This window comes from Fusarium keratoplasticum, chromosome 13 (genome assembly GCF_025433545.1).
Source record: "Fusarium keratoplasticum isolate Fu6.1 chromosome 13, whole genome shotgun sequence".
Classification (NCBI taxonomy): Eukaryota; Fungi; Ascomycota; class Sordariomycetes; order Hypocreales; family Nectriaceae; genus Fusarium; species Fusarium keratoplasticum.
Genome location: NC_070541.1, coordinates 542,130 through 564,749, shown reverse-complemented (window position 1 = coordinate 564,749; position 22,620 = coordinate 542,130). Strand labels below are relative to the sequence as shown.

The window sequence follows — 22,620 nt, the reverse complement described above, 5'->3', positions numbered from 1 at the left end:
ATTCCTACCCAAGTCTCACAATATCGCTCGTAACTGATCTTCGTCTCGACCGGCCAGCTTAGTCCATGTTACGAAGTACTTTTTTCTGCTCCCAATATAAGACGCCAAGGGTAAAATGGAAGTGAACACGCCTGGATTGTTACCTGGGTGTCAGGTAGATCATGGGAAGTCCAGCCTGATGTCAAAAATCACTCCAAGGCAAGAGAACAAACAAGACTCGATGGCAAAATTGCTGCTTGTTCGTGGGATATCCATAGGTCTCGGGTAAGTAACAGCACAGAAAGGGCCTGGCTGAAATGCACACACGAGGAGCACGCATAGCTTGGTTTGTTTCAACTGGCGGACAAGAGACATGCTTTGAGAATAGTGCGTCGTATCTACAACTTCGCGCCATTCTCTTCCCCCGGCACTTTTATGCGATGAAACCCAGCTGAACATGATGATGCTCCAATCAACTGGTAGAATTCATCTAGTCTGTTATCACCATCTCCACTCCCACATCCGCTCCTCGGCATGGGTGTTAGTTAAGTCATAGCGCTATTTTAAAAACGACTCTTTAAGAGGGAAATGGTAATACAACCGACACGAGTAGAGAACTTCTGATAGTTCCCAAATAGGGAGGAGCTTTCACCCTGGATAGAGACTGCTAAGCGTGGTGCGTTCGAACAACCTCACCTGCCTTTCTGTGCGAGTAAAGAGACCAGTCACCGGAAGAACGGCACTCGAGCATCACACAACGAGGTGATGGTAGTTGATAGAATACCTGAGCAATTTCAAAGACATGATACCGTGTTGCCGAAAGGGAGGGCATATGGGATGAGTATATATATGGGATGTTAGCCAAGAAAAATAGATCCAGCTCAGCATCGACAGCATCGACAGCAACACAGACATCCACTTGCCTTCTCAACTCACAGCCACCTCTCTACTACCGTACTTATCCCTTAAACTCAACTTCCTTCAAGATGAAGTTCAGCCTCTTCCTCGCTGCTGCCAGCATTGTTGCCGCTGCTCCTGGCACCAAGCTCGTTCAACGCGATACTTCTCCCCTTGTTCCTCGCTCTTCTGCCCGCCGGGCCAGATACAGCTCATCTCCTAACCAGAGACTCTGGTCTCTCGACTCTTCCAAGGCCTCGAATGACGACTACTCGGGCAACTGGGCTGGTGCTGTCAAGATCGGCAAAGGTTACAACCACGTCCAGGGCACCATCACTGTCCCAGAGGTCAGCGGTGCCGACGGCGCAGCTGCTTCTGCTTGGGTTGGCATCGACGGTGATACTTGCCAGACGGCGATCCTGCAGACTGGAATCTCCTTCTACGCCGATGGCACCTTTGACGCGTGGTATGAGTGGATTCCTGACTACGCCTACTCCTTCAGCAACTTCCGTGTCAGCGTAGGCGACAAGATCAGGATGACGGTTGATGCATCTTCCAAGACCAAGGGCATCGCCACGCTCGAGAACTTGACGACAAACCAAAAGGTCACGCACTCCTTCAGCAGCACCCCTTCCACGCTCTGCGAGACCAATGCCGAGTGGATTGTCGAGGCCTTCCAGGAGAATGGCAGCCAGGTCACTCTTGCCGACTTTGGCACCGTTACTTTTACCGGTGCTACTGTGTCTGGTTCTAGCGGCTCGACTGGCCCGCAAGGTGCCGACATTATCGATATTTCCCCCGACGAGGGCCAAACAGTTCTTGCCAAGGGATCTGTTAGCGGTAGCTCTGTCACCGTCAAGTATGTTGGCAACTAAGGTGCCTTCAGGGGCCTAAATTAAAGGAGAAAAGGCATGTTTGAAAGGAGGGAGGAGTAGTAAGGAGGGATATGGGTGAGCTTTGGGATGGTCAGGAGGAGGAGGAGGAGGAGGGGGAGGCGACTAGGTGGCTCTGTTGATAGCTATTCTAGAGGTTGAGTCTCACTACGTTATACACAAATCCCATGTAGTGAGCCGTACCCTGGACATTTATAATCGACAGCCATTTATTCCATCTCCATTTGCGACATGTGTGATTAATAATTCGGATGCCTGTCCACACCGATAGCCTCTATTGCACACTCAGATAAGTCTTACGCTTCTTACTTGAAATTATAAGAGTTAAGCTATGTATTTGCTAGTTATTGTACTCACTTAACTTATATAACTCTCATCATTTCCTAGAGAAGATTATACAACTAGTTAAGACTGGAACTAACTCCTTATAACTAGTTTTAACCCTTCGTAATCAGTTATAACAAATTACTATAACAAATTACAGCCAGTTACAACTAGCTATTACCAGCTATAGCCAGTTATGATCAGTTATAACCAGATCTCACTAGTCATACTTGCATATTCATCGGGCCATCAATTCTAGGCCACACACCAAACCCACCGAAAAGAGTCCCTCCCATCCAAGTTTAACGGTCACACGCCCTCAATAGTTGAAGTGATGACAGGTCTTATCGAGAACGATTTAAGAATAGCCGTAGAAGAATCCGGGTATTCATATGCGTACGACAATCGCTCTCCTTTGTGGGAGGTTGAATAGCTATATCTATAGTGCCGTTTCAATAGAAACCGCAAGCATGTTAGGGTCATTGTCGTGTGGCTAGATTGGGTTCCCTTGAATGAATGATTGAACAGCGTAGGTTGGGCTCGCCAAGTGAAGCGGAACACACTTGCGGCAGCCAGAAGAGGTGAGGTTATTTTGGGCAGGCAGGATATCCCCAATCTGATGCAAGAAACTGTACTTCCGGATTCGTCCCTGATAGCATGTTGGTAGAGAGGTTCAATTTTGGTGAAGAAAATTTCACACTTTTAAAGAATTGGAAACTCGCAGGCAGTGATTCGGCAAACGAGTGGCAGTATTCTCATGAGAAGGTGATTCATTGGCCTTGCTATCTCCCAGCAAGGTCAACGACATGTCTTACTGGGAGGGCAATACGACCAACCAAGACACTTACTTATTTTGTCATACTGATCCAATGATACGGCCAGCTTTAATGAATACGGTCTCATTTGAAAAGGCCAATTTGTCTCGGCTGAGCGGGGTAGAATCAGGTCAGTCAGATCAAGACAGGGTCGTGATGGGTTGCCTGACGACATGACGGCATCCCTGTCCAGAACCGCTCTAACCATTGGCGAAGAGGCTGCTGAATAACATGCTGGTCTTACGGAGTCTTGCCAGCTGCATGGCCACGCAACTAACATGAGCCTTGGAGATGAGTCATAATTCTCAATACAGTCAGACGACCCGCCCGTACTCTGCAAAATTGTGTTTATCTATGTGGAGGCACCTGTCTTTACCACAAACAACAATAATGGCAGCAATCAGTTTCCTTCAACTTCCAACCGAAGTTACCCAGCAGATCTGTAGCTGGGTCGATCCAGGCGATCTCTTGCGTGTGCGTCAAACATGCTGTGAGCTCAACGAAAGAACCTTTCTTCTCTTCGCGCAGCGTTTCTTCGAGTCTCGCTGCGTCATGATCCTCCCAGAAAGCCTGGAAAACCTACACCAGATATCACAACACCCCGTGCTCAGCAAAGCCGTCCGCACACTGGAAATCTCAACCTTGTACTTCGTGCCCCCTGATGAGCTCAAACCACTTCTGGAACACGAGCAAGACGGCAGCGGCAGCTGGTACCGTACACCAGCCGTCGTGGCCTATCAAGCCTACCACTCGGCTCAGCAAGAACTCCTAAAAGGCGACATAAATATCCCACCCCTGACAGATGCCTTGAAAGGCTTCACAAACTGCACCAGCATCGGCACAGTTGACCTGCACACTCGTCTCCCTTGGGGCTTCAAGGTCCTCACACGAGGCCTCGAAATCTGCTTTCCCACAAGAGCGGGTGGCTCCGACCATGGACTAGAGCTGGAGAGCTTCATCAACTCTCAAAATGTCGCGCAGACGAGCCAGGAGAGCGGCCCCGGAGTGCTCGACCTCATCGTCGGTGTCGTTATGGGGCTAGCCATGGAATGTCACGTTCCGGTCCAACGTCTGAACATCTTCTCCCAAGGCGACCCAGATAGTGCCTGCCACGGTCTCTCTGAATATCACTCATCGGAGCTGTCCAACGTCAACCGGCTCGATTTCGTGCTTGTGTCGCCCAGTTGCACGTGCTGGGCACACGATGGGGGCAAGGGATGGAAGGATGGCGTGAAGCTCATAGGCTTGTGTCCCGAGCTTACGCACCTGCAGGTCTTCATGACACACAGGCTCCGGTTCGCAAATCTTTCCTATATTCACGCCCCGAAACTCACGACATTCGAGCTACATTGTATGGAGTGTAGGGATGCAGACATAATCGACTTCTTCCGCCGTCACCGAGAAACGCTTCGGTCCGTCAAAATGACCTTTTGTATGCTTCAAGCGGTCAATCTCAGAGTGAGATGGACTTCGGACGGCACTGATCCAAACTTTGAAGCGTGGAGTCAAGTCCTGAGTGTTTTAAGAGACGAAACGAACGTTGAAGAATTGCATCTGAAAGAGATTCATTCTTCATATGGGGGCCATGGTCCATGGAGGGCGAATAGTAAAGATGACATTACTCGCGTTATTGAAGAGATGGCTGAAAGTTTGGCTTTAAAGTTACAGGCATGGCAATAGCGTGTAGGAGATTGAAATAATTAGCATAGTATATAGAGCTTTTGTGCGTGCTAGCTGTGTTCACTTCCCGCGGTGACCCGTACTGACCTTGCTTCTGTATCACGAGCAACTTGGGGCCCGGTTACCTCAAGAGGACTCTCAGTAAGCTTATTGGTTTCTTTGATAAGGATATAGATGGCTCAGTTGCGATGGTGGCCATATCCAACGGCAAGATGTGGAATCGCCATCCAGTCCTACTCTGCCCTCGAAATGAGGCGGGCGCCTATGCCGAGACTACCATCGGCGGCATCTGGACGATTCACGAGCCTGACTTGCGGCCGAGTATTGTCAAGGAATTTATCCCAGGCTAGTGCCACAGCCCGATCAAAATCAGTGGTGCCTTTCGGGTCCTAGGTTAGTACGCAAAGAGTGAGACGGGAACATGGTAGAAGTATGCCTCGGACTTACACCTTTGGTTGCTTTGGCAGATGCCTTATTCTGGAAGCTAACAAGCTCACGTAAAATGCCTTGGATTATAACTCTGATTTTTCTTCGCTACGCGAAGCCAGCTTCTTGTGTCGATGGTGGAGCAGTTGACAAGCAGGGGGGCAGTACGTCAGGTTCCAAGATGCCAGTCGAAAGAGTCTGGGTATACCATGCGCAAGTGGGGTCCTTCTGGAAGCATTCTGAATGCAATTCCCCATTTCAAAGAATTCATGAGTCCAGATGTTTAAGTAGCTATTGCGTTTTGTACTCCTTCGGCCTCCCAATTGTATCAGAAGCTGCTGCATCTATCTGTTGATGCAAATAAAATATTGAACCGTCGGGTATTGGCACATTGGGTAGTTGTTTGTTTTCATTTGAAAAGTCCCGTTATGGGCTCATGCTGTGAGTCAATTGTTCCCTCACTTTGATAAAGGATCATGCCTCGAAACTCTTGATCCCAGGCAACACGATGCGTCAGGACAGGATCAACATACTGACAATGGCAGCCATCAATTGTTAACATCACTGACTGAATTCTTATCATGCTGCCACATTCTCTTTCACACGACCGGGCTCATTCAAAACCTAGAAGCAAGGAGTTGAGGGCGTGTCTCAATCGCCATCACAATCCACACGACTACCCTACACGCTCATCTTCCCAAACGGAGCCGGTTTCTAGCCAGTCACACATCAGCGGCAATAACAGCCAGAAACTTATTCTCGTTATCAACGAATGTGTAACATGCATCCGTAATAACCCCAGGTCTCGGTTCCCACGGCCCCTGATCCCCCCTCTCTTTGCCACGCGACAGCGTCAGGATGGCTGTCGTCAGCACCCATCGACCTTCCTAAAGTGGCCATTCAGGAGCCAATAACGGAAACTCACCATTCAATCCTTGCACTCTGGAACCTTGGCGGGCGAATAGCGTAGCGCCCAAGGTTGTCAAAATCTTGGCATGCCGATTGACTTGGGTTGAGTGGATCAGATAATCACGCAGCTGAGCGCCGAGAGGTCCGTCCTAAGACCAGAAAAGGACTAGTAAAGACATGATCGAGGGGTGCTTTGACGCAGGGGGCCTCGCGTACAGACCACTAGTTCACGGGTGAATGGCCCGAACTGGCTGATGCCCCTATCAGAGCCCGTGACACGCTAGAAAAGAGCCGCGGCTGTCCCGCCCCCTTCATTTTATCTTGACGGACTTCCCGCTGTCAGACAAAAGGACCGACGATCGTTTCTCCCTTGACAATGCGGCTCATGGTACCAAAATCCATCAACTAACCGTTTTTCAAGCTCCTCGAGTCTAAGGCTTTGGCGTCTTGGCAGCCACTCTTTCAAACACTGTTTGCAATTCCTTCTTTTGTTTTTCCAAGCCACGGGCGAAGAACCTTTGGTTCCAGATGTCACATGACAAATCGCCAAAGACCACCGACATCACGGTCGAGGTGGCCCTCACACGCGATGTTGAGATTATCGAGATGAAAAACATGGCGTCATCGCCGGCACGGGCCAAGGAGAACAACATGACGTGGGCCATTTCTGCGCCAAAGTCGGACGAGCCCAAGGAACAGGGCGAATGGTACGATGGATTTCGACGCGCCGACCGCCGAAAGATGAAGAGGCAGTGGGACCAAGGATATCGACCTGAGCAGAAACCAACGATTCCGGGAGACCGACACTATGATATCCGTGCTGCGAATGCAAGGACGGCGACATCAGCGTTGGCGAGGGAGCTGAAGGGGCGACATTTGCAGATGATTGCGTTTGGAGGCACCATTGGTGAGACACTTCTGCTTGGGGAACGACTTGTGGTTCTCGATCAGGTGCCGTCCCATCGATCGAGATGCTAACATGCTTCTTGACAGGAACCGGTCTCTTCGTCACTTCTGGCAGCGCTATTCACGCGGGTGGACCTGGCAGCGTGCTTCTGTCCTACATCGTCATCGGAATGCTGCAGTACTGCACAATGCAGTCTTTGGCCGAATTGAGTGTCATCTTTCCCATTGCGGGCTCATTCTCTGCCTTTTCAACAAGATTCTTGGATCCTTCCTGGGGGTTTGCCATGGGATGGAAGTGAGTCTGCACCTCCAAGTGGTTGTTCAAGGCAGCAGCTTCGATACCTTGAGTACTAACTGAACCAGCTACTGCCTTCAATGGCTCTTCACACTTCCTCTCGAGATCATCGCTGGCGCTTTTACCATTGGCTACTGGAACGAGCACCTTAGCCAGTCGATTTTCGTCGGAATATTCCTCGTCGCCATTATAGTGATTAATCTCTTCGGAGTCAAAGCCTATGGCGAGGCGGAATTCATCTTTTCAATCATCAAAATCACTGCCATAGTCGGTTTCATGTAAGCCATTCTTCTTCTCTTTTGATACTCAGGCGCATGTCAGAGAATATCAATAACTAACCCACATCCAGTCTCCTTGCCATTGTCATCAACATTGGTGGAGAGCCGACAAGTGGTTATATCGGCGGCCGCTATTGGATGGACCCGGGACTCTTCAACAACGGTTTCAAAGGCTTCTGTTCAGTCCTTGTGACATCATGCTTCTCGTTCACCGGTACCGAATTGATTGGATTAGCAGCGGCAGAAACTGTCAACCCTCGAAAGTCAATCCCGAGCGCTATCAAGCAGGTGTTCTGGCGCATCACGATTTTCTATATCGTCTCGCTGCTGCTCGTCAGTCTGCTCGTGGCATATGACGACCCTCGAATCACCAGCGGAATCAGCATCGCGGATGCATCTGCGAGTCCTTTCGTGGTAGCGATTGAGACTGCCGGAACCACCGTCTTGCCTAGCGTCATGAACGCGGTTATCTTAATCGCCGTGATAAGTGTGGGCAACTCGGCTGTCTTTGGTTCTTCTCGAACACTTGCCGCTCTCGCCGATCAGTCGCATGCCCCAGCCATCTTCGCCTATGTGGACAAGCAAGGTCGCCCATTAGTGGCCATCATTTTCTCTTGCGCCGTCGGGTTATTGGCTTTCCTAGCTGAAGTCAAGGCTCACGGTGTTGTATTTGACTGGTTGCTATCTGTCAGTTCCCTTGCAACGCTCTTCACATGGGGAAGCATTTGTCTCACGCATATTCGCTTCCGCAACGCTTGGACACATGCCTCACACACTCTGGAACAGTTGCCGTTCAGGGCACGATCCGGCACAACCGGCGCCTGGTTCGCCTTGGCTGGCTATGTTCTTATCCTTATTTCGCAGGTGTGGATGGCTTTCTCACCCATAGATGCTGACAAGAACTCGACCACGGCAGACGTTGTGCAAAATGTCTTCCTTCAAGCTATGGCGATTCCGATTGTTGTAGTCTTTTATCTCGGCCACAAGATCTGGTACCGTACGGGCTTTGTGTCTCTGGATGAGATAGATATAACGACAGGGCGGAGATACTATCGTGTTCATCTAATGAGCGACCAAGAACGGGAGGCTCGGATGGCATGGCCGTTATGGAAGAAGGTCTATTGGTATTTTTGCTGAAAGGGACCCTGGCTTCTTTACTCTTATCTTCATGAATTGAGAACTTCCTTGCGCTTCTATTTCTATCAAGAGCAACCATCTTGGCAACTTGTGACTGGTTCAAGATCCGTGGCGACCGGCTTTCCTAGGAGCTCATTGAAAGAACTGATATGAAGCAATCGCCAGATTGTTTACCGAGTAGTGATCACGTTGAGTCCGTTTCTGGTCGACTGCGTTACTAGTGAACTTCCCAACATAACGACGTTTCCCAATGTGACCTTGCCGCTCCAATATACATCCATCTTCTCGACATTGACAGGCATAGATCCGGGATAGATTCCTCATTGAAAGTGCCAGGGAGGCTAAGCTAGTAAATATCTGCAAGTGCGAATGCAAGACGTCGGTTCAAGGTATGGTTTGTTCTAACACCACCATTATTCCTCAAAGATTTCCTCCTCTTCATCATACTCTTCATCCCCCACCTCGGCCTCCTGATACTGCTGATATTCTGAAATCAGGTCATTCATGTTGGATTCAGCCTCAGTGAATTCCATCTCGTCCATCCCCTCCCCTGTATACCAATGAAGGAACGCCTTTCTCCTAAACATGAGTGCAAACTGGCTCCCGATGCGCTTGAAAAGCTCTTGTATAGCCGTCGAGTTGCCGACAAACGTCGAAGAGAGGTTCAGCCCGGACGGCGGAACAGAGCAAAGGGCCGTTTGGATGTTATTCGGGATCCACTCAACGAAATACGACGAATTTCTGTTTTGGATCTGTCCGATTTGATCTTCGACTTCCTTCATACCGACCTTACCACGGCTTATGACTGTGTCAGCATAAACAAGGGTTCTTCGAGGTATGTTTACTTACAAAATAGCCGAGCAAGTTAGGAAGCGGCCGTTCCGATAGTCCGACGCAGACATGGCGTTTTTCGGGTCAAAGAGTTGTTGCGTGAGCTCTGGGATGGTGATGGCTCTGAATGACCGGCTGCTAAGACTCGTGAGGGGAGCAAATCCCACTGTGAAGAAGTGGAGGCGAGGAAAAGGGACCATATTCACGGCCAGCTTCCGCAAATCCGAGTTCAACTGGCCTGGGAACCGAAGGCAGGTCGTGAGGCCGGACATGACCGCTGAGATCAAGTGGTTTAGGTCCCCATAGCTCGGATCACTGAGCTTAAGTGTCCTCTTGCAGATGTCGTAAAGAGCCTCGTTATCAATGCAAAATGTCTCATCTGAGTTCTCAACGAGCTGATGGAGAGACAAGGTAGCGTTATACGGTTCCACAACCACCTCGGAGACCCGCGGCGAGGGCAAGATAGAAAATGTTGCCATCATCCTATCTGGAAATTCCTCGCGCACTTTCGATATCAAGAGAGTGCCCATCCCGGCTCCCGTCCCGCCGCCGAGGGAGTGCGTGATCTGAAATCCCTGCAGACAGTCGCAGGCTTCAGTCTCACGACGGACAACCTCGAGGACTTGGTCAATGAGCTCGGCTCCTTCCGTGTAGTGGCCCTTGGCCCAATTGTTTCCGGCACCGGACTGACCAAAGATGAAGTTATCAGGACGGAAGAGCTTGCCGTTGGGGCCGGCACGGATTGCGTCCATGGTACCCGGTTCTAGGTCGACGAGGACTGCGCGGGGGACGTATTTACGACCGGCTGCCTGGGGGAAGGGATGTTAGGGGGGAATCATTTGGGAAAAGATGACTTACTTCACTAAAGTAGACTGGTAAACGGTCGGACTGGACGTCGGTTGTACCACAATACCTTCTGGAGTCAACAACACAGTAGAGCCATCTTTCGGAGCCCACTTACACGCCGTCGCTGTCAAGGCCGTGTTCGTTATGAAGGGTTTGCCTGTATCGAGTCAGCTTAGCCATACAGCTTGAACAAGCCGGACAAATATTACCAAAAGGCAGATCCGACTTGGTTGCCCTGCAAACGTGAGCAAGTGGTAGTGTAGTTGCTGTGTTTATGGAACCCACGCATTGGCCCGTCTGTAGATGAATCTTGGATTGTTAGCAGAATAATCATGGCAGCTAGAACACAAGCCCTAGAAGGTTGAGAAACTCACGATCTCACGCATTGTCGCCGCTCACAAGCTATGAAGCACTGGTAAAGAGCACAAGATACCTGAGAGTTTGGCCTTGTAGCTTTTATTGTAGACAAGTCTTGATCACCGCCGGATATGGCGGATTAACTATCGGCCCACTTTTCAAATCTCCGCCGACGGCGGCGGAAGACTCAACATGACCATCACCAACTCTTCTCCCCCATTTCCCTCAGGCACAACCTCATCCGCCGCGATCGGAAACCATCGGAGACAGACTTGACCTCCCCCCTTACAAGCCCCTTTCCAGTCACTGCCGCCATGTCTGCCACTGCGGGCGAGGGCCACACCCCCCCTTCGACCTATGCACCACCACCCAAGCGTCGGAACATCCGAAAAGGCACCCGAAGCTGCTGGGAGTGCAAGCGGCGCAAATCCCGCTGTACGTTCGACAATGCATCTGACACAGTATGCATCGGCTGCAGCCGCCGGGGTTCGACTTGCGTGAGCCAGGAGTATCCTGAGGAGGCATCGCAGGCCCGTCAGTCCAGCGAACGGAGGCGGGAACACTTTGCAAAGATAGGAAAAATGGTGGTACAGATAGTGAGAGAAGAGGCCATGGCTGAGCCCAGTTCTGATGTGGTCGATGATTGGAAGCTAGAGAGTGAAGCCGAGGCCGGGGCTGAAAGGCTTAATAGAGGCCTTGGGACCCCCGGTGGAGTTCAGCATGCCGCCGCACATATTACGGCTCAGGTACGCCAATATCTAATATCCAATGCCTCATCAAAGGAAACTAACTTACAGAGAATAGTCCTTGCAGAAAAGTATCAGTTCGCTGCCTCCACCTTCAAGTCTTGATGTTCCGACTACCAAACCCATTAATGACTCTGGGCAACCGGCCAAAGCTACCTCTCCCGGGGCCCTCCCGACACCCAGAGACGTTGCTAGCGTCAGCCAGTCAATGAACCGCACATCCGGATACTTTATGAATATCATGATCTTGCCTTATAGTCAGCTCTATCTCTACAACTTCCGCATGGAAGTTCCAGACCTTCACACCCCAGAAGTACACCCAATGCTCAAGGCCAAAAGGATGTTGGCGTTGGCAACCAATATTCAGAGTCTTCAACCAGAGTCTCAAAGATTATCGTGTCAACTGTCAGCACCGCCAGCGACACTTGTCCAGCAACTCATGAAAGCAGCTGCATATGTTGGGACCAGGACATGCCCTGCTGTCTTTGTCGAAGAGCTGGAATGCCTCATGCTTGAAGCTGTTCTGCTCGCCAACAGTGGTCATCTGCAGCGCTCCTGGCTTGTCTTTCGCCGACTGGTAGCTGACGCACAACTGATGGGTCTTCATCGACGTCAACATTCGGTAAAAGCCCTCGATCCCCGCAACAATCTTGACACCAGGTTCTTTTGGTTCCGAATCCTGTACACGGAAAGACTCCTCTGTTTGCTGCTTGGCCTTCCGCAGGCTAGCACAGACTGCACAATGGGCGATGAGGCAGCATTGCTAGTGGAAGAACATCCTGTTGGCCGCCTAGAGCGCATGCATTGCGTCATTGCCTCAAAGCTGCTCCAACGGAACGACATGGAGACAAATTATGATCAAGAGACAAGAAACATTGACCAACAAATACAACGAGCAGCGCAGTCGATGCCACCGCGATGGTGGTTGATGCCGAACTTGGCTGGCATATCGGACGATGCTCAGGGCTTTGCAGAGACGATAAGGCTGACAAACCAGCTATTTCATCACTTCCTAATTATCCAGCTTCACCTACCATACATGCTTCGTCCGACTGCCAGCTCCAAGCAGAGGGATAGCATGACGACCTGCGTGAATTCCAGTCGCGAGGTAATGGTGCGGTTCATTAGTTTTCGCAGCATCCAAAGCGTCGCATTTTACTGCCGAGCCATTGACTTTTTTGCTCTCATAGCATCGATGACCCTTCTGCTGGTGCATATCGACAGTCACCAGAACAATGAAGGGGAGAGCCTGGCTCATCAGCGGCCTAGTGACCGCGCTCTCATCGAGCAGGCGATGGAGTATATGGATGACTTTAATAAATCCTCTCAGGATATTCTCTCCAAGAGAAGCGCTGACGTGATCCGGAATTTATTGGAGGTTGAAAACCAAGCATTCCGCAAGCATGGGCCAACAGGGGAGACCCAGAAACACACCCATAAGAGGCACTCCATGGACGGGCATAGGTTGCAACTCAACATTCCAAACATCGGGACGGTGCACATCTCATGTGACATTGTTGCAAGACACGATGGATCACCAGAAGGATCTAGTGACGACACATTGAGAACATCATCGAAGGAGGACCGCACCAACCTGGTCATGCTGAGCGAATTCATTGCCCCCGAAGAACCAATGGCCCAGATCGCCGAACCACACGAAGTAAAGAATCAAAATGAAGCTGCAGACCCGACCAACAGCTTTGCAGAACCATTACAGCCGATTTGCGAGGAAAGTATGGAATTGTGGCTACATGGACCAGATAATCTCTTTCAAGGTATTGATCTGGCTCATTTTGACCTAGCTTAATACTTAGCTATTGATATTACAACAAGGATAAATCTAAAAAGAAAACATAACCTTTACGATTAACCAGCCCGTAAAGATCGTACCGTACACGTACACTGGACTGAAGAAACGCGCAATGCAGGCGGTCTAAGCAGTCTGCTTGCGCGGCTTTTAACCCCCTCTGTGCCAATAGCGTGTGAAGAACAGATAAGCTTCCGAGAATTCCGGACTGGTTATTGTTAGAATTCTCTCTCTGAGCGGTTGGATTAGCAGAAGGGAAGTGCTCTTGCTCGGTCTCACGGGGGTCTCGGTCTCGGTCTCGGTCTCGCGCCCCTCCCACCCCAAACACTTGAACAAGATGATGCTCACGAGCAGGGAAGTCAACAAAAGTCTCGTTTTTGACTTATTAAGTCAAGATGGACTAACAGCGCATCAATCGCACTAAGATGTGCGTGTATGGGAATCCTTCCACACCAATCAACCCTCTTCAACACATGCGTCCCGTTCACACACACACAAACTCCCATTGATCTTCACCATGTCTGGATCCTCACATGCATATGATAATCCGTACGAGGAGCATTACAACGATCATTACGCCCGACGAGACGGTGCTGACCGTTTCGACCAAGACACCTCTTATGTACAAGAGGGATATTATCCTCACGATTCCACATCTAGTCATGATTTCCAGTAAGTGCGACGTGGCGTTGGGAATGGCGGTAGAGCTAATGTGAGAATGTAGTGATGGTTTTGAAACTCTCGGCAATCGTGCGTACCATGAGACGTCTGCTCGTTATGGCGACTATGATTCGGGCTCTTACTACTGGCAAGACGGGCAAGCCCACTATCATGCCGGTGATGAGGACGACGGGTGGAACTATGACTATGGATCGAGAGACGACACGGGTCAATACTCAGCAACATCATCCAAAGTCTTCTTCGGCGCTGATGACTCGGCCGCATACAACCGAGAAGATATCGACTATCCGCCCGTGCTACACCCATCACCAGACCCGTATCCTGCTTGGGCTTCTGACGCTCGACGACCACTGACTACCGAGGAAATTGAAGACATCTTTCTCCAATTGACCGACAAGCTTGGCTTCCAGCGGGAGAGCATGCGGAACATGTTCGACCACCTTATGATACTGCTCGATTCCAGAGCCTCACGGATGCCGGCGGAAAAGGCACTCGTTTCTCTGCATTCAGACTACATTGGTGGTTGCAACGCCAATTATCGAACATGGTATTTTGCCGCCTATTTTGACCTTGAGGCTGAAGGTGGAACCTCGAGCCCTGGCAACACCACATACGCAGATGGACAGACCGATAGTGCAGGCCTCGCAGGCTCAGAAGGAGCACAAGGAGGAGATGATTTTCAGCTCGCCGAAGAGCGTTGGCGAAGACGCATGCGAAATATGGCCCCCCAGGACCGCGTCCGTCAGGTTGCTCTCTATCTTCTGTGTTGGGGAGAAGCAAACCAGGTTCGGTTCATGCCGGAATGCCTGTGTTTCATCTTCAAATGCGCCGAGGATTTCCTTGCCGCACAGTCAAGCAACGATACACACGCCGAAGAGCTGTCCTTTCTCGACCACGTCATCACTCCCATCTACCGCTTCCTTCGAGATCAAGGCTATGAGATCCGCGATGGAGTCTACGTCCGCCGCGAGCGAGACCATGACAAGGTCGTGGGCTATGATGATTGCAACCAGCTATTTTGGTATCCTGAGGGAATGCGTCGTATTGTGCTCAACGACAAGACTAAACTCATCGATATTCCTGCCTCGCAGCGCCTGGTTCGATTCAAGGATATCAACTGGGGCAAGTCATTCTTCAAAACATACAAAGAATCCCGGTCACTGCTACACCTTCTTGTCAATTTCAACCGCATCTGGATCATCCATTTGACCATCTTTTGGTTTTACACTGCGTTCAACGTTCCGACCCTAATCGTTGGCCCAAGCTACGAACAGCAGGTGAATCAATCACCCACCAATGCCAAAAAGCTCTCTGCTGTCGGGTTTGGCGGTGCCATCGCGCCTTTTCTGCAACTTGCTGCCACAATCGCTGAGTGGATGTATGTCCCACGGCGATGGCCTGGAGCAGAACCCATTGGCGTAAAGATGGTCTTGCTGCTAGTTGCCCTTGTCTTCAATGTCGCACCCGGTGTCAAGATCTTTTTCTTTCCTGGCCCGAAGAAGCTTGATGATTATCTTGCCATGGGCCACGTTGCTCTCGCCACCCAGCTCTTTGCCTTTCTCGCAATCATGCCCTCTGGGAACCTGCTTGGCAACTTCTTCAAGAAGAAGTCCCGTCGTGCCACAGCAAGTGAAGTATTCACAGCGAAATACCCACCACTTCACGGGAACAACAGAGTGTTTTCATACCTGTTTTGGACAATTGTTTTTGGTGCCAAGTTTGGCGAGTCCTATGTCTTTCTCGCACTCTCCTTCCGAGATCCAGTACGCTATCTGTCCATCATGAACGTGGACAGCTGCCAGGGAGACAAGCTTTTCGGAGCAAGCCTATGCAGGCAGCAACCGACAATACTACTCGTTCTCATGATGATGACGGACCTGATTTTCTTCTTCCTCGACACATACCTCTGGTACGTTCTGGTTAACACCGTATGTTCGATACTGAGGTCATTCTACATTGGCTCCTCGATCTGGACTCCCTGGCGGAACATTTTTTATCGACTACCCAAGCGAATCTATTCCAAAGTTCTTGCCACAGGAGAGATGGAGATCAAGTACAAGCCAAAGGTGCTTGTGTCTCAGGTGTGGAATGCCATCATTATCTCAATGTATCGCGAGCATCTATTATCGATCGAGCATGTCCAGAAGCTCTTATATCACCAAGTACCATCAGACGAGATCGGAAAGAGAACGTTGCGAGCTCCAACGTTTTTCGTTGCCCAAGGTGACCATTGGTTTGACAGCCAATACTTTCCTAAGAACGGTGAAGCTGAACGTCGGATTTCGTTCTTTGCCCAATCTCTCTCCACGCCTATCCCTGAGCCTATGGCCGTCGATAGTATGCCCACCTTTACGGTCATGATCCCGCACTATTCTGAGAAAATCTTGTTTTCACTGCGAGAAATCATTCGTGAAGAGGATCAATATTCACGCTTGACAATGCTTGAATACTTGAAACAGCTACATCCGCACGAATGGTCTTGTTTCGTCAGAGACACAAAGGCTCTTGCTGGCGAAGATGAGCCACCTCATGATTCTGATTCGGAAGCAACTGGTCAGAGCCAAATGGATCGCAAAGTTCAAGATCTCCCTTTCTATTTCATTGGATTCAAATCCTCGGCTCCAGAATACGCCCTGAGAACCCGTATCTGGGCTTCACTTCGGTCTCAAACTCTCTACCGAACGGTATCAGGCTTCATGAACTACGCTAGAGCCCTCAAGTTGCTGTATCGGGTCGAAAACCCGGATGTGGTGCAGCTCTTCAGACAGCATCCAGAGAAACTTGAACTCGAGCTTGAACGGATGGCCAGGCGTAAGTTTCGCATGGTGGTGGCGATGCAACGGTATGCCAAATTCAAGCAAGAGGAGCAAGAAAATGTCGAATTCTTGTTGCGAGCCTATCCAGATCTCCAGATTGCGTATCTTGATGAAGAGGCTCCTGATGAGGGTGGTGAGCCTCGTGTCTATTCATCCCTCATCGACGGGCACTCCGAGGTGTTGGAAAATGGCTTGAGGCGCCCGAAGTTCAGAATCCAACTATCAGGCAACCCCATCTTGGGAGATGGAAAATCTGATAATCAGAACCACGCACTCATTTTCTATCGCGGCGAGTATATTCAGCTCATTGATGCGAATCAAGACAATTACCTAGAGGAATGCCTCAAGATACGGGGCGTCCTTGCAGAATTTGACGAAATGAATATCGTCTCTGGCTATGACGATGATCACAAGGACAACTCCTCTGAACCAATTGCCATTCTGGGTACGCGAGAGTACATCTTTTCTGAGAATGTTGGAATCCTGGGCGACATCGCCGCCGGCAAGGAGCAGACCTTTGGCACTCTTTTTGCCCGTACATTGGCCCAGCTGGGAGGCAAGCTTCACTATGGCCACCCAGACTTCCTTAACGGAATCTTCATGACAACTCGCGGCGGCGTCTCCAAGGCTCAGAAAGGCCTTCATCTGAACGAAGACATCTATGCCGGGATGAACGCCATCATGCGAGGCGGCCGTATCAAGCATTGTGAATTTTATCAATGCGGAAAAGGCAGAGATCTCGGGTTTGGCTCCATTCTCAACTTCGTCACCAAGATCGGAACAGGTATGGGCGAGCAAATGCTCTCACGGGAATATTTCTACCTTGGAACAAAGCTTCCGCTTGACCGATTCTTATCCTTCTACTACGCTCATCCTGGATTTCACATCAACAACATGTTTATCATGGCTTCGGTCTACATGTTCCTCATCAGCCTCCTGAACCTCGGCTCACTTCGACACGAAACTATCAGTTGCGACTATAACCGGGATGTTCCAATCACAGACCCGCTGTTTCCTACAGGTTGTGTCAATACTGACGCTCTGATGGATTGGGTCTATCGCTCCATTCTTTCTATATTCTTTGTGTTCCTCATGTCATTCATCCCTTTGACAGTGCAGGGACTGATGGAGTCTGATCCTTGGAGAGCAGCTGTGCGATTTATCAAACACGTCGCCTCATTGTCGCCATTCTTCGAGGTATTCGTCTGTCAGGTCTACGCCAACTCTGTTCAACAAAATCTCTCATTCGGAGGGGCCAGGTACATCGGAACAGGTCGAGGGTTTGCTACTGCGCGTATCCCATTCAGTGTCCTCTACGCACGGTTTGCTGGTCCATCCCTCTATTTCGGTGGCCGGTTGCTTCTCCTTCTGTTATTCGCAACGCTCACCGTCTGGCAAGCCGGGTTAACTTGGTTCTGGGTCACCACCTTTGGCCTAATCTTTTCGCCTTTTCTCTATAACCCTCATCAATTTGCATGGGACGACTTTTTCATCGACTATCGCGAGTTTCTTCGATGGCTCTTTCGAGGGCATGCTCGTTTCCATGGCTCGTCGTGGATCACATACTGCCGCCTGGCACGTACTCGGATTACCGGTTTCAAGAAGAAGAATCTTGGGGATCCATCTTCTCGGCTTTCTGGGGATGCCTCACGCGCTTCACTAGGCTCAGTACTCTTTGCTGAGACTTTTCTCCCGCTGCTGTCGGTCATCATGACCACGCTTCCATATCTCTACATCAACGCGCAGACCGGCGTGCTTGCGAAGAACAACCGTGGCGAGAAGGTTGAGCCTACAGATTCTCTCATTCGCCTTTTGATCATTGCATTTGCGCCAATGGCCATCAACTCTGCTACCTTGGCCGTAATGTTAAGTCTGAGTTGTCTCACGGGACCTCTTCTCAGTCTTTGTTGTAAGCAATTCGGCAAAGTGCTGGCTTCCATCACATATGGAATCTCTGTCGTTGCACTGATTATTTCGTTTGAGGCAATGCTCTTTTTGGAAGGGTTCAACTTTACCAGAGCCCTTGCTGGCATGATTGCCGTCGTTTCTTTGCAGATCCTACTCTGTAAGATCATCATCTCGACGACATTAACCAGGGAGTTCAAAACCGCTTCGTCCAGTACTGCCTTCTGGACAGGACATTGGTACTCGTTGGGCCGACATTCCATCACAGCACCATTTCGAGAGATCGTCTGCAAGATTACAGAGTTGAGTATGTTCTCGGCTGATTTTCTGTTCGGGCATTTGCTTCTTTTCGCAATGTTGCCAGTTCTTCTCATCCCGAAGATTGACAAAGTACACACGACAATGCTGTTTTGGCTTCTTCCAAGGTCAGTTTTTGTTTCGCCTTATCTCAACGGGCGTTGAGACTAACATGCTATCATAGTCAACAGATACGAGAACCAATCTACTCCATGAAGCAGTCAAAGCTCAGGCGACGTCGGGTGGTCAGGTTCGCAGTTGTTTACTTTACCATGCTGCTCGTCACTGTCGGACTGATCCTCGCACCTCTGCTTGCGGGCAAGTACATTCCCTCTAGCGTGTCTGATATTTTTGTAGACTTGGCTGGATTTCATTTACTGCAGCCATCTGGCCAGGATCGGGATAATACAAATGGGACGCAACAGACAGGGACTGGAATGCCCGGCTATACTGGAGCAGGGTTGGAATCTTCTACTTCAAGGACTGGGGGTATAGCAGCGACCACTCATTAGCATGGTTTAGTAGTTTCTCCTTATCAATTCGATCATAACCATTGGGGTTTCCACCAACGTTTCATCTTAAGCTACCGCAAGACTAAAGTCAGTGTCAATCTCCCGTCCACGGTCAACTCGATTTTCTTCTTGGCCTATATGAACGCAATATTTATTCCTTATCCTGGTTGATTCTGTACCGGACACGGTTTTAAGGTTAAGTGGTATCTTTAAACTCCCACCCTGTCAAAGAGTGAAGATGCTACTTACATTCTCTTCGACTTTTTCTAGGGTGTCCACGATTGCTGCTCCTTCTCAGTAGTAAACTACTCCTGCCTCTGTAATAGCCAGATGGCGGGGAGAAGCATACGAATGCTCAATCATTAAACACTTCCCTTGGTTCAAAATCAGGACGCGTTTTGGTCTCCTCCATCCTGCGTGCCCTCTTCTCGGCCAAGTAGAATGAAAGTATGCCTTGTATCGTGGTGCCCGGTCACAGGAACGTAATGAAGGAGCCCGTATAAGCAACCGCCTGTAGTTTCCCAAATTCCGAATCGCTCAGATACTTGCTGGCTATTCCTTCACTCCTCGCCCGGCCGATGTATCCCGTAGTCGTGAATGAGGTGCCGAAGAGTGTGGTCCATACTACAAAGGTGTATCCGTCGCAAACGAACCAGGCTACGCTCCCGCACGTCATGAATAAAGACAGTGCACAAATAGTTATCGATAACATACCGACGACCTTAGCGAGGGTTGAGATTTTAAAGATGCTAGTTGTTGTCGATGTCACTCGCTAAGAGAGTACCATAGAGGCTGGCAATGACGATGGCAAAAATAAGTTGTATACAGCGAAGGCCGGTTAGAACGCGCTGTCGAAGTGATTGGTTTTCGAACTGCGTCACGTATTGATGCTTGTATCTTGTGCTGTCGTGGCTAGTGGCCTCTTTTGGAGACGTCATTGCTGATATCAACAATGTTATGTCTAGTGACCACGTTGACGTCTGAGACCACGACGGCTACCTTGACTACCATCGTAGCAGCTAGCCTTCCATGTCCTTGTCGCTCTCGAAGGAACAAGCATGGCGAGGTGAGACCGATGCCTAGCACATGCAGCCTCTGATGATGATGAACTTGTCAGAGACGTAAGGCATCTGCGACAACTCGTCGTGTTTCCAATGACGAAACGAAGGGAGAGCAACACTCCAGTCAACCTGCAGCAGACGACGGAGTTGTGAGTTCCCGGTTTAGTTGTCTCAACTGAAAGCTATTGCTGCATGCTAAGCATGAACCACCAAACGTGTTATTAGGGAATATAAATAAATGCTTGATCTTGCTCTAGGGAAACAAGTCTAAATGCGGCCTTGGCTGCATTGAGTGCTGCCTCAACCATGATCCTGACAAATAGCTAGCCTGAGTCCTTACCATTGCCAATTCTCCAGCCATAATGCCTCTCTAGATGTCAGCCCACCAAGATTCCAGCATACCATCATCAAAATTCTCGCCGAAATCTTGGGTTGTTTCGTATCCTTCCACCAAACCTGTTCAGTAGCCATGGTACAGGCGCCAAGGCAAGACAAATCAATCCAAGCAGTGTATTCCCCCAACCAAGACCAAGTGCGTCGTAGAGCTTCAATCCACAAAGAGGTAGAAGGGCTCCCAGCAAACTCCGTAAGACGGCATTCGCTGCGGTGACAGAGGCAGCATGTCTCGTGAAGGCGTCGACAAGGTACGTCTGCGAGATCATAAAGATCCCGATCATGCCGAAACCCATGATGCTTGTACCGACCATAGGCACGATCCAGTGCAGTTGCTTCTCCGCTGTCCAGCCGTACATGATCAGACCGATGGGGAGAGCCAAAGCGGTGGGGATAGTGAGTCTCAGATCTAACCGCTGCTCTGGCTCAACATCCTTGCCTTCAATCTGACCATTTCTTATCAACTTATCCGATAGGTATCCCACAAACATTAGGCCAAGGAGATTCCCAATGCCTCCAGCGATAAATGACAATCCTGCACCCACCGCGCTGAACCCATACATGTCATGGTATACGAAGGTAAAGGTGGTGAATAACAGATATAGCATGCCGTAGAGGGTAGCGATATATAGGCAGACCATGGAGACAATGGGAGAGAAGAGAAGCATTCGTGTCGGTCGAGTGATGGCAGATATAAAGACTTGCTTTGGTGTGCCTTTCGCTTGCATCACTGAGCGGTACTTATTGTTGCCGGTCGCCTTGCGTAGTTTCGAAGCTTTTCGATCGAGAAGGACTGGTGCATACGTCTCTCGGAAAATGATGAAGGAAACCAAGATTACAGCTCCAGACTGAAGTCACCAATACGTTAGTCACTTATCCAGCAGGCATGGTAAAAGGAGTTGAACTCACCACTATAGTTATAACCCAAAACACCCATCTCCAACCTTTGGCCTCAACCAGAAAGCCAGCACAAACAGGTCCAACCACGGGTCCAAGGAGAGGCCCAATCGACCATATAGACATGGCGGCTCCTCGTTGCTCAGGAGGAATCATATCTGCTATCGTGCCACTGCCGCAGGTTACCGTAGCGACCCCAACAAACCCAGAGAGGAATCGAAATGCAATGAGCATCCCTATATTCTGAGACACGGCACATCCAATTGAGAAGATGATGAAAAGAGTGTTGCAGACGTGGTAAACTGGTGTTCGGCCGTAAAGCTCGCTCATAGGCGCCATCAGTAGCGGCCCGAATGCAAATCCCAGCACAAAGACAGAAACCATGAATGTCGCAATTTCGTCATTGGAGCTCTCAAACTCGGCCATGATAACTGGTACACCAGGAGCCATCATTGCAGACGCCAAAGGCCTATAGAGCGTTTAGCACGTCGAGGTTATCGGGATGAACTGAAGTCATACGTAAGAAAGGTGATAAAAGAGAGGACCCCGATGATGCTCCATTTACGGCGCGTTGGCCAATTGAGGGGATTCTCGGGGTCCTGATCAGATGGTTCTTCCCATCCAACAGTGAAGTTGATGTGGTTATCTTCGTCAGGCATCGTCACCGGCTTGGTCGCTTGACGTTCATCTGCCAGTCCTAGTGTGCTTCCGTCTGCCATTGTGGTTTTGTTGAGAGCTTTTCGTGAGTCAAGCAGCCTGGAACATAAGAATTAAACATCAAAGGCGAATAAATCACAATGAATATTGATTGAATGCGTCTTCCGCAGTTACCGGGTACCCATCCCATGTCCAAGGCCGAGACCGAAGTCGAGACCGAGACCGAGACCGAGACCGAGACCGATACCGATACCAGGTCAAGGTCACCCCAGTAG

General features: G+C 49.9%; 7 protein-coding genes across 7 annotated transcripts; 5 read left to right on the top strand and 2 right to left on the bottom strand.

The window, feature by feature from the left end:
- Positions 1 to 965: 965 nt before the first annotated feature.
- On the top strand, positions 966 to 1,751 carry NCS57_01453500 (uncharacterized protein; the record flags this gene model as incomplete). Its single annotated transcript, XM_053064136.1, has 1 exon — positions 966 to 1,751. The coding sequence occupies one exon, from the start codon at positions 966 to 968 to the stop codon at positions 1,749 to 1,751; it is 786 nt and encodes a 261-aa protein (XP_052906419.1).
- Positions 1,752 to 3,298: 1,547 nt separating this feature from the next.
- Positions 3,299 to 4,938, top strand: NCS57_01453400 (uncharacterized protein; the record flags this gene model as incomplete). The annotated part of the gene is made up of 2 exons (XM_053064135.1): positions 3,299 to 4,320; positions 4,695 to 4,938. The coding sequence occupies 2 exons, from the start codon at positions 3,299 to 3,301 to the stop codon at positions 4,936 to 4,938; spliced, it is 1,266 nt and encodes a 421-aa protein (XP_052906418.1).
- Positions 4,939 to 6,451: 1,513 nt separating this feature from the next.
- On the top strand, positions 6,452 to 8,539 carry NCS57_01453300 (AA-permease domain-containing protein; the record flags this gene model as incomplete). Its single annotated transcript, XM_053064134.1, has 4 exons — positions 6,452 to 6,830; positions 6,917 to 7,124; positions 7,193 to 7,402; positions 7,474 to 8,539. 4 exons carry the CDS (start codon positions 6,452 to 6,454, stop codon positions 8,537 to 8,539), a joined length of 1,863 nt encoding a protein of 620 aa, XP_052906417.1.
- Positions 8,540 to 8,952: 413 nt separating this feature from the next.
- Positions 8,953 to 10,602, bottom strand: NCS57_01453200 (beta-tubulin family protein; the record flags this gene model as incomplete). The annotated part of the gene is made up of 7 exons (XM_053064133.1): positions 8,953 to 9,337; positions 9,389 to 10,179; positions 10,229 to 10,283; positions 10,332 to 10,373; positions 10,426 to 10,451; positions 10,502 to 10,525; positions 10,591 to 10,602. The coding sequence occupies 7 exons, from the start codon at positions 10,600 to 10,602 to the stop codon at positions 8,953 to 8,955; spliced, it is 1,335 nt and encodes a 444-aa protein (XP_052906416.1).
- A 285-nt stretch (positions 10,603 to 10,887) lies between these two features.
- NCS57_01453100 (Zn(2)-C6 fungal-type domain-containing protein) lies at positions 10,888 to 13,126 on the top strand (the record flags this gene model as incomplete). The annotated part of the gene is made up of 2 exons (XM_053064132.1): positions 10,888 to 11,319; positions 11,378 to 13,126. 2 exons carry the CDS (start codon positions 10,888 to 10,890, stop codon positions 13,124 to 13,126), a joined length of 2,181 nt encoding a protein of 726 aa, XP_052906415.1.
- A 517-nt stretch (positions 13,127 to 13,643) lies between these two features.
- Positions 13,644 to 19,337, top strand: NCS57_01453000 (1,3-beta-glucan synthase; the record flags this gene model as incomplete). The annotated part of the gene is made up of 3 exons (XM_053064131.1): positions 13,644 to 13,798; positions 13,851 to 18,953; positions 19,010 to 19,337. 3 exons carry the CDS (start codon positions 13,644 to 13,646, stop codon positions 19,335 to 19,337), a joined length of 5,586 nt encoding a protein of 1,861 aa, XP_052906414.1.
- Positions 19,338 to 20,805: 1,468 nt separating this feature from the next.
- On the bottom strand, positions 20,806 to 22,407 carry NCS57_01452900 (MFS domain-containing protein; the record flags this gene model as incomplete). The annotated part of the gene is made up of 3 exons (XM_053064130.1): positions 20,806 to 21,639; positions 21,701 to 22,157; positions 22,208 to 22,407. 3 exons carry the CDS (start codon positions 22,405 to 22,407, stop codon positions 20,806 to 20,808), a joined length of 1,491 nt encoding a protein of 496 aa, XP_052906413.1.
- Between the last annotated feature and the right edge of the window lie 213 nt (positions 22,408 to 22,620).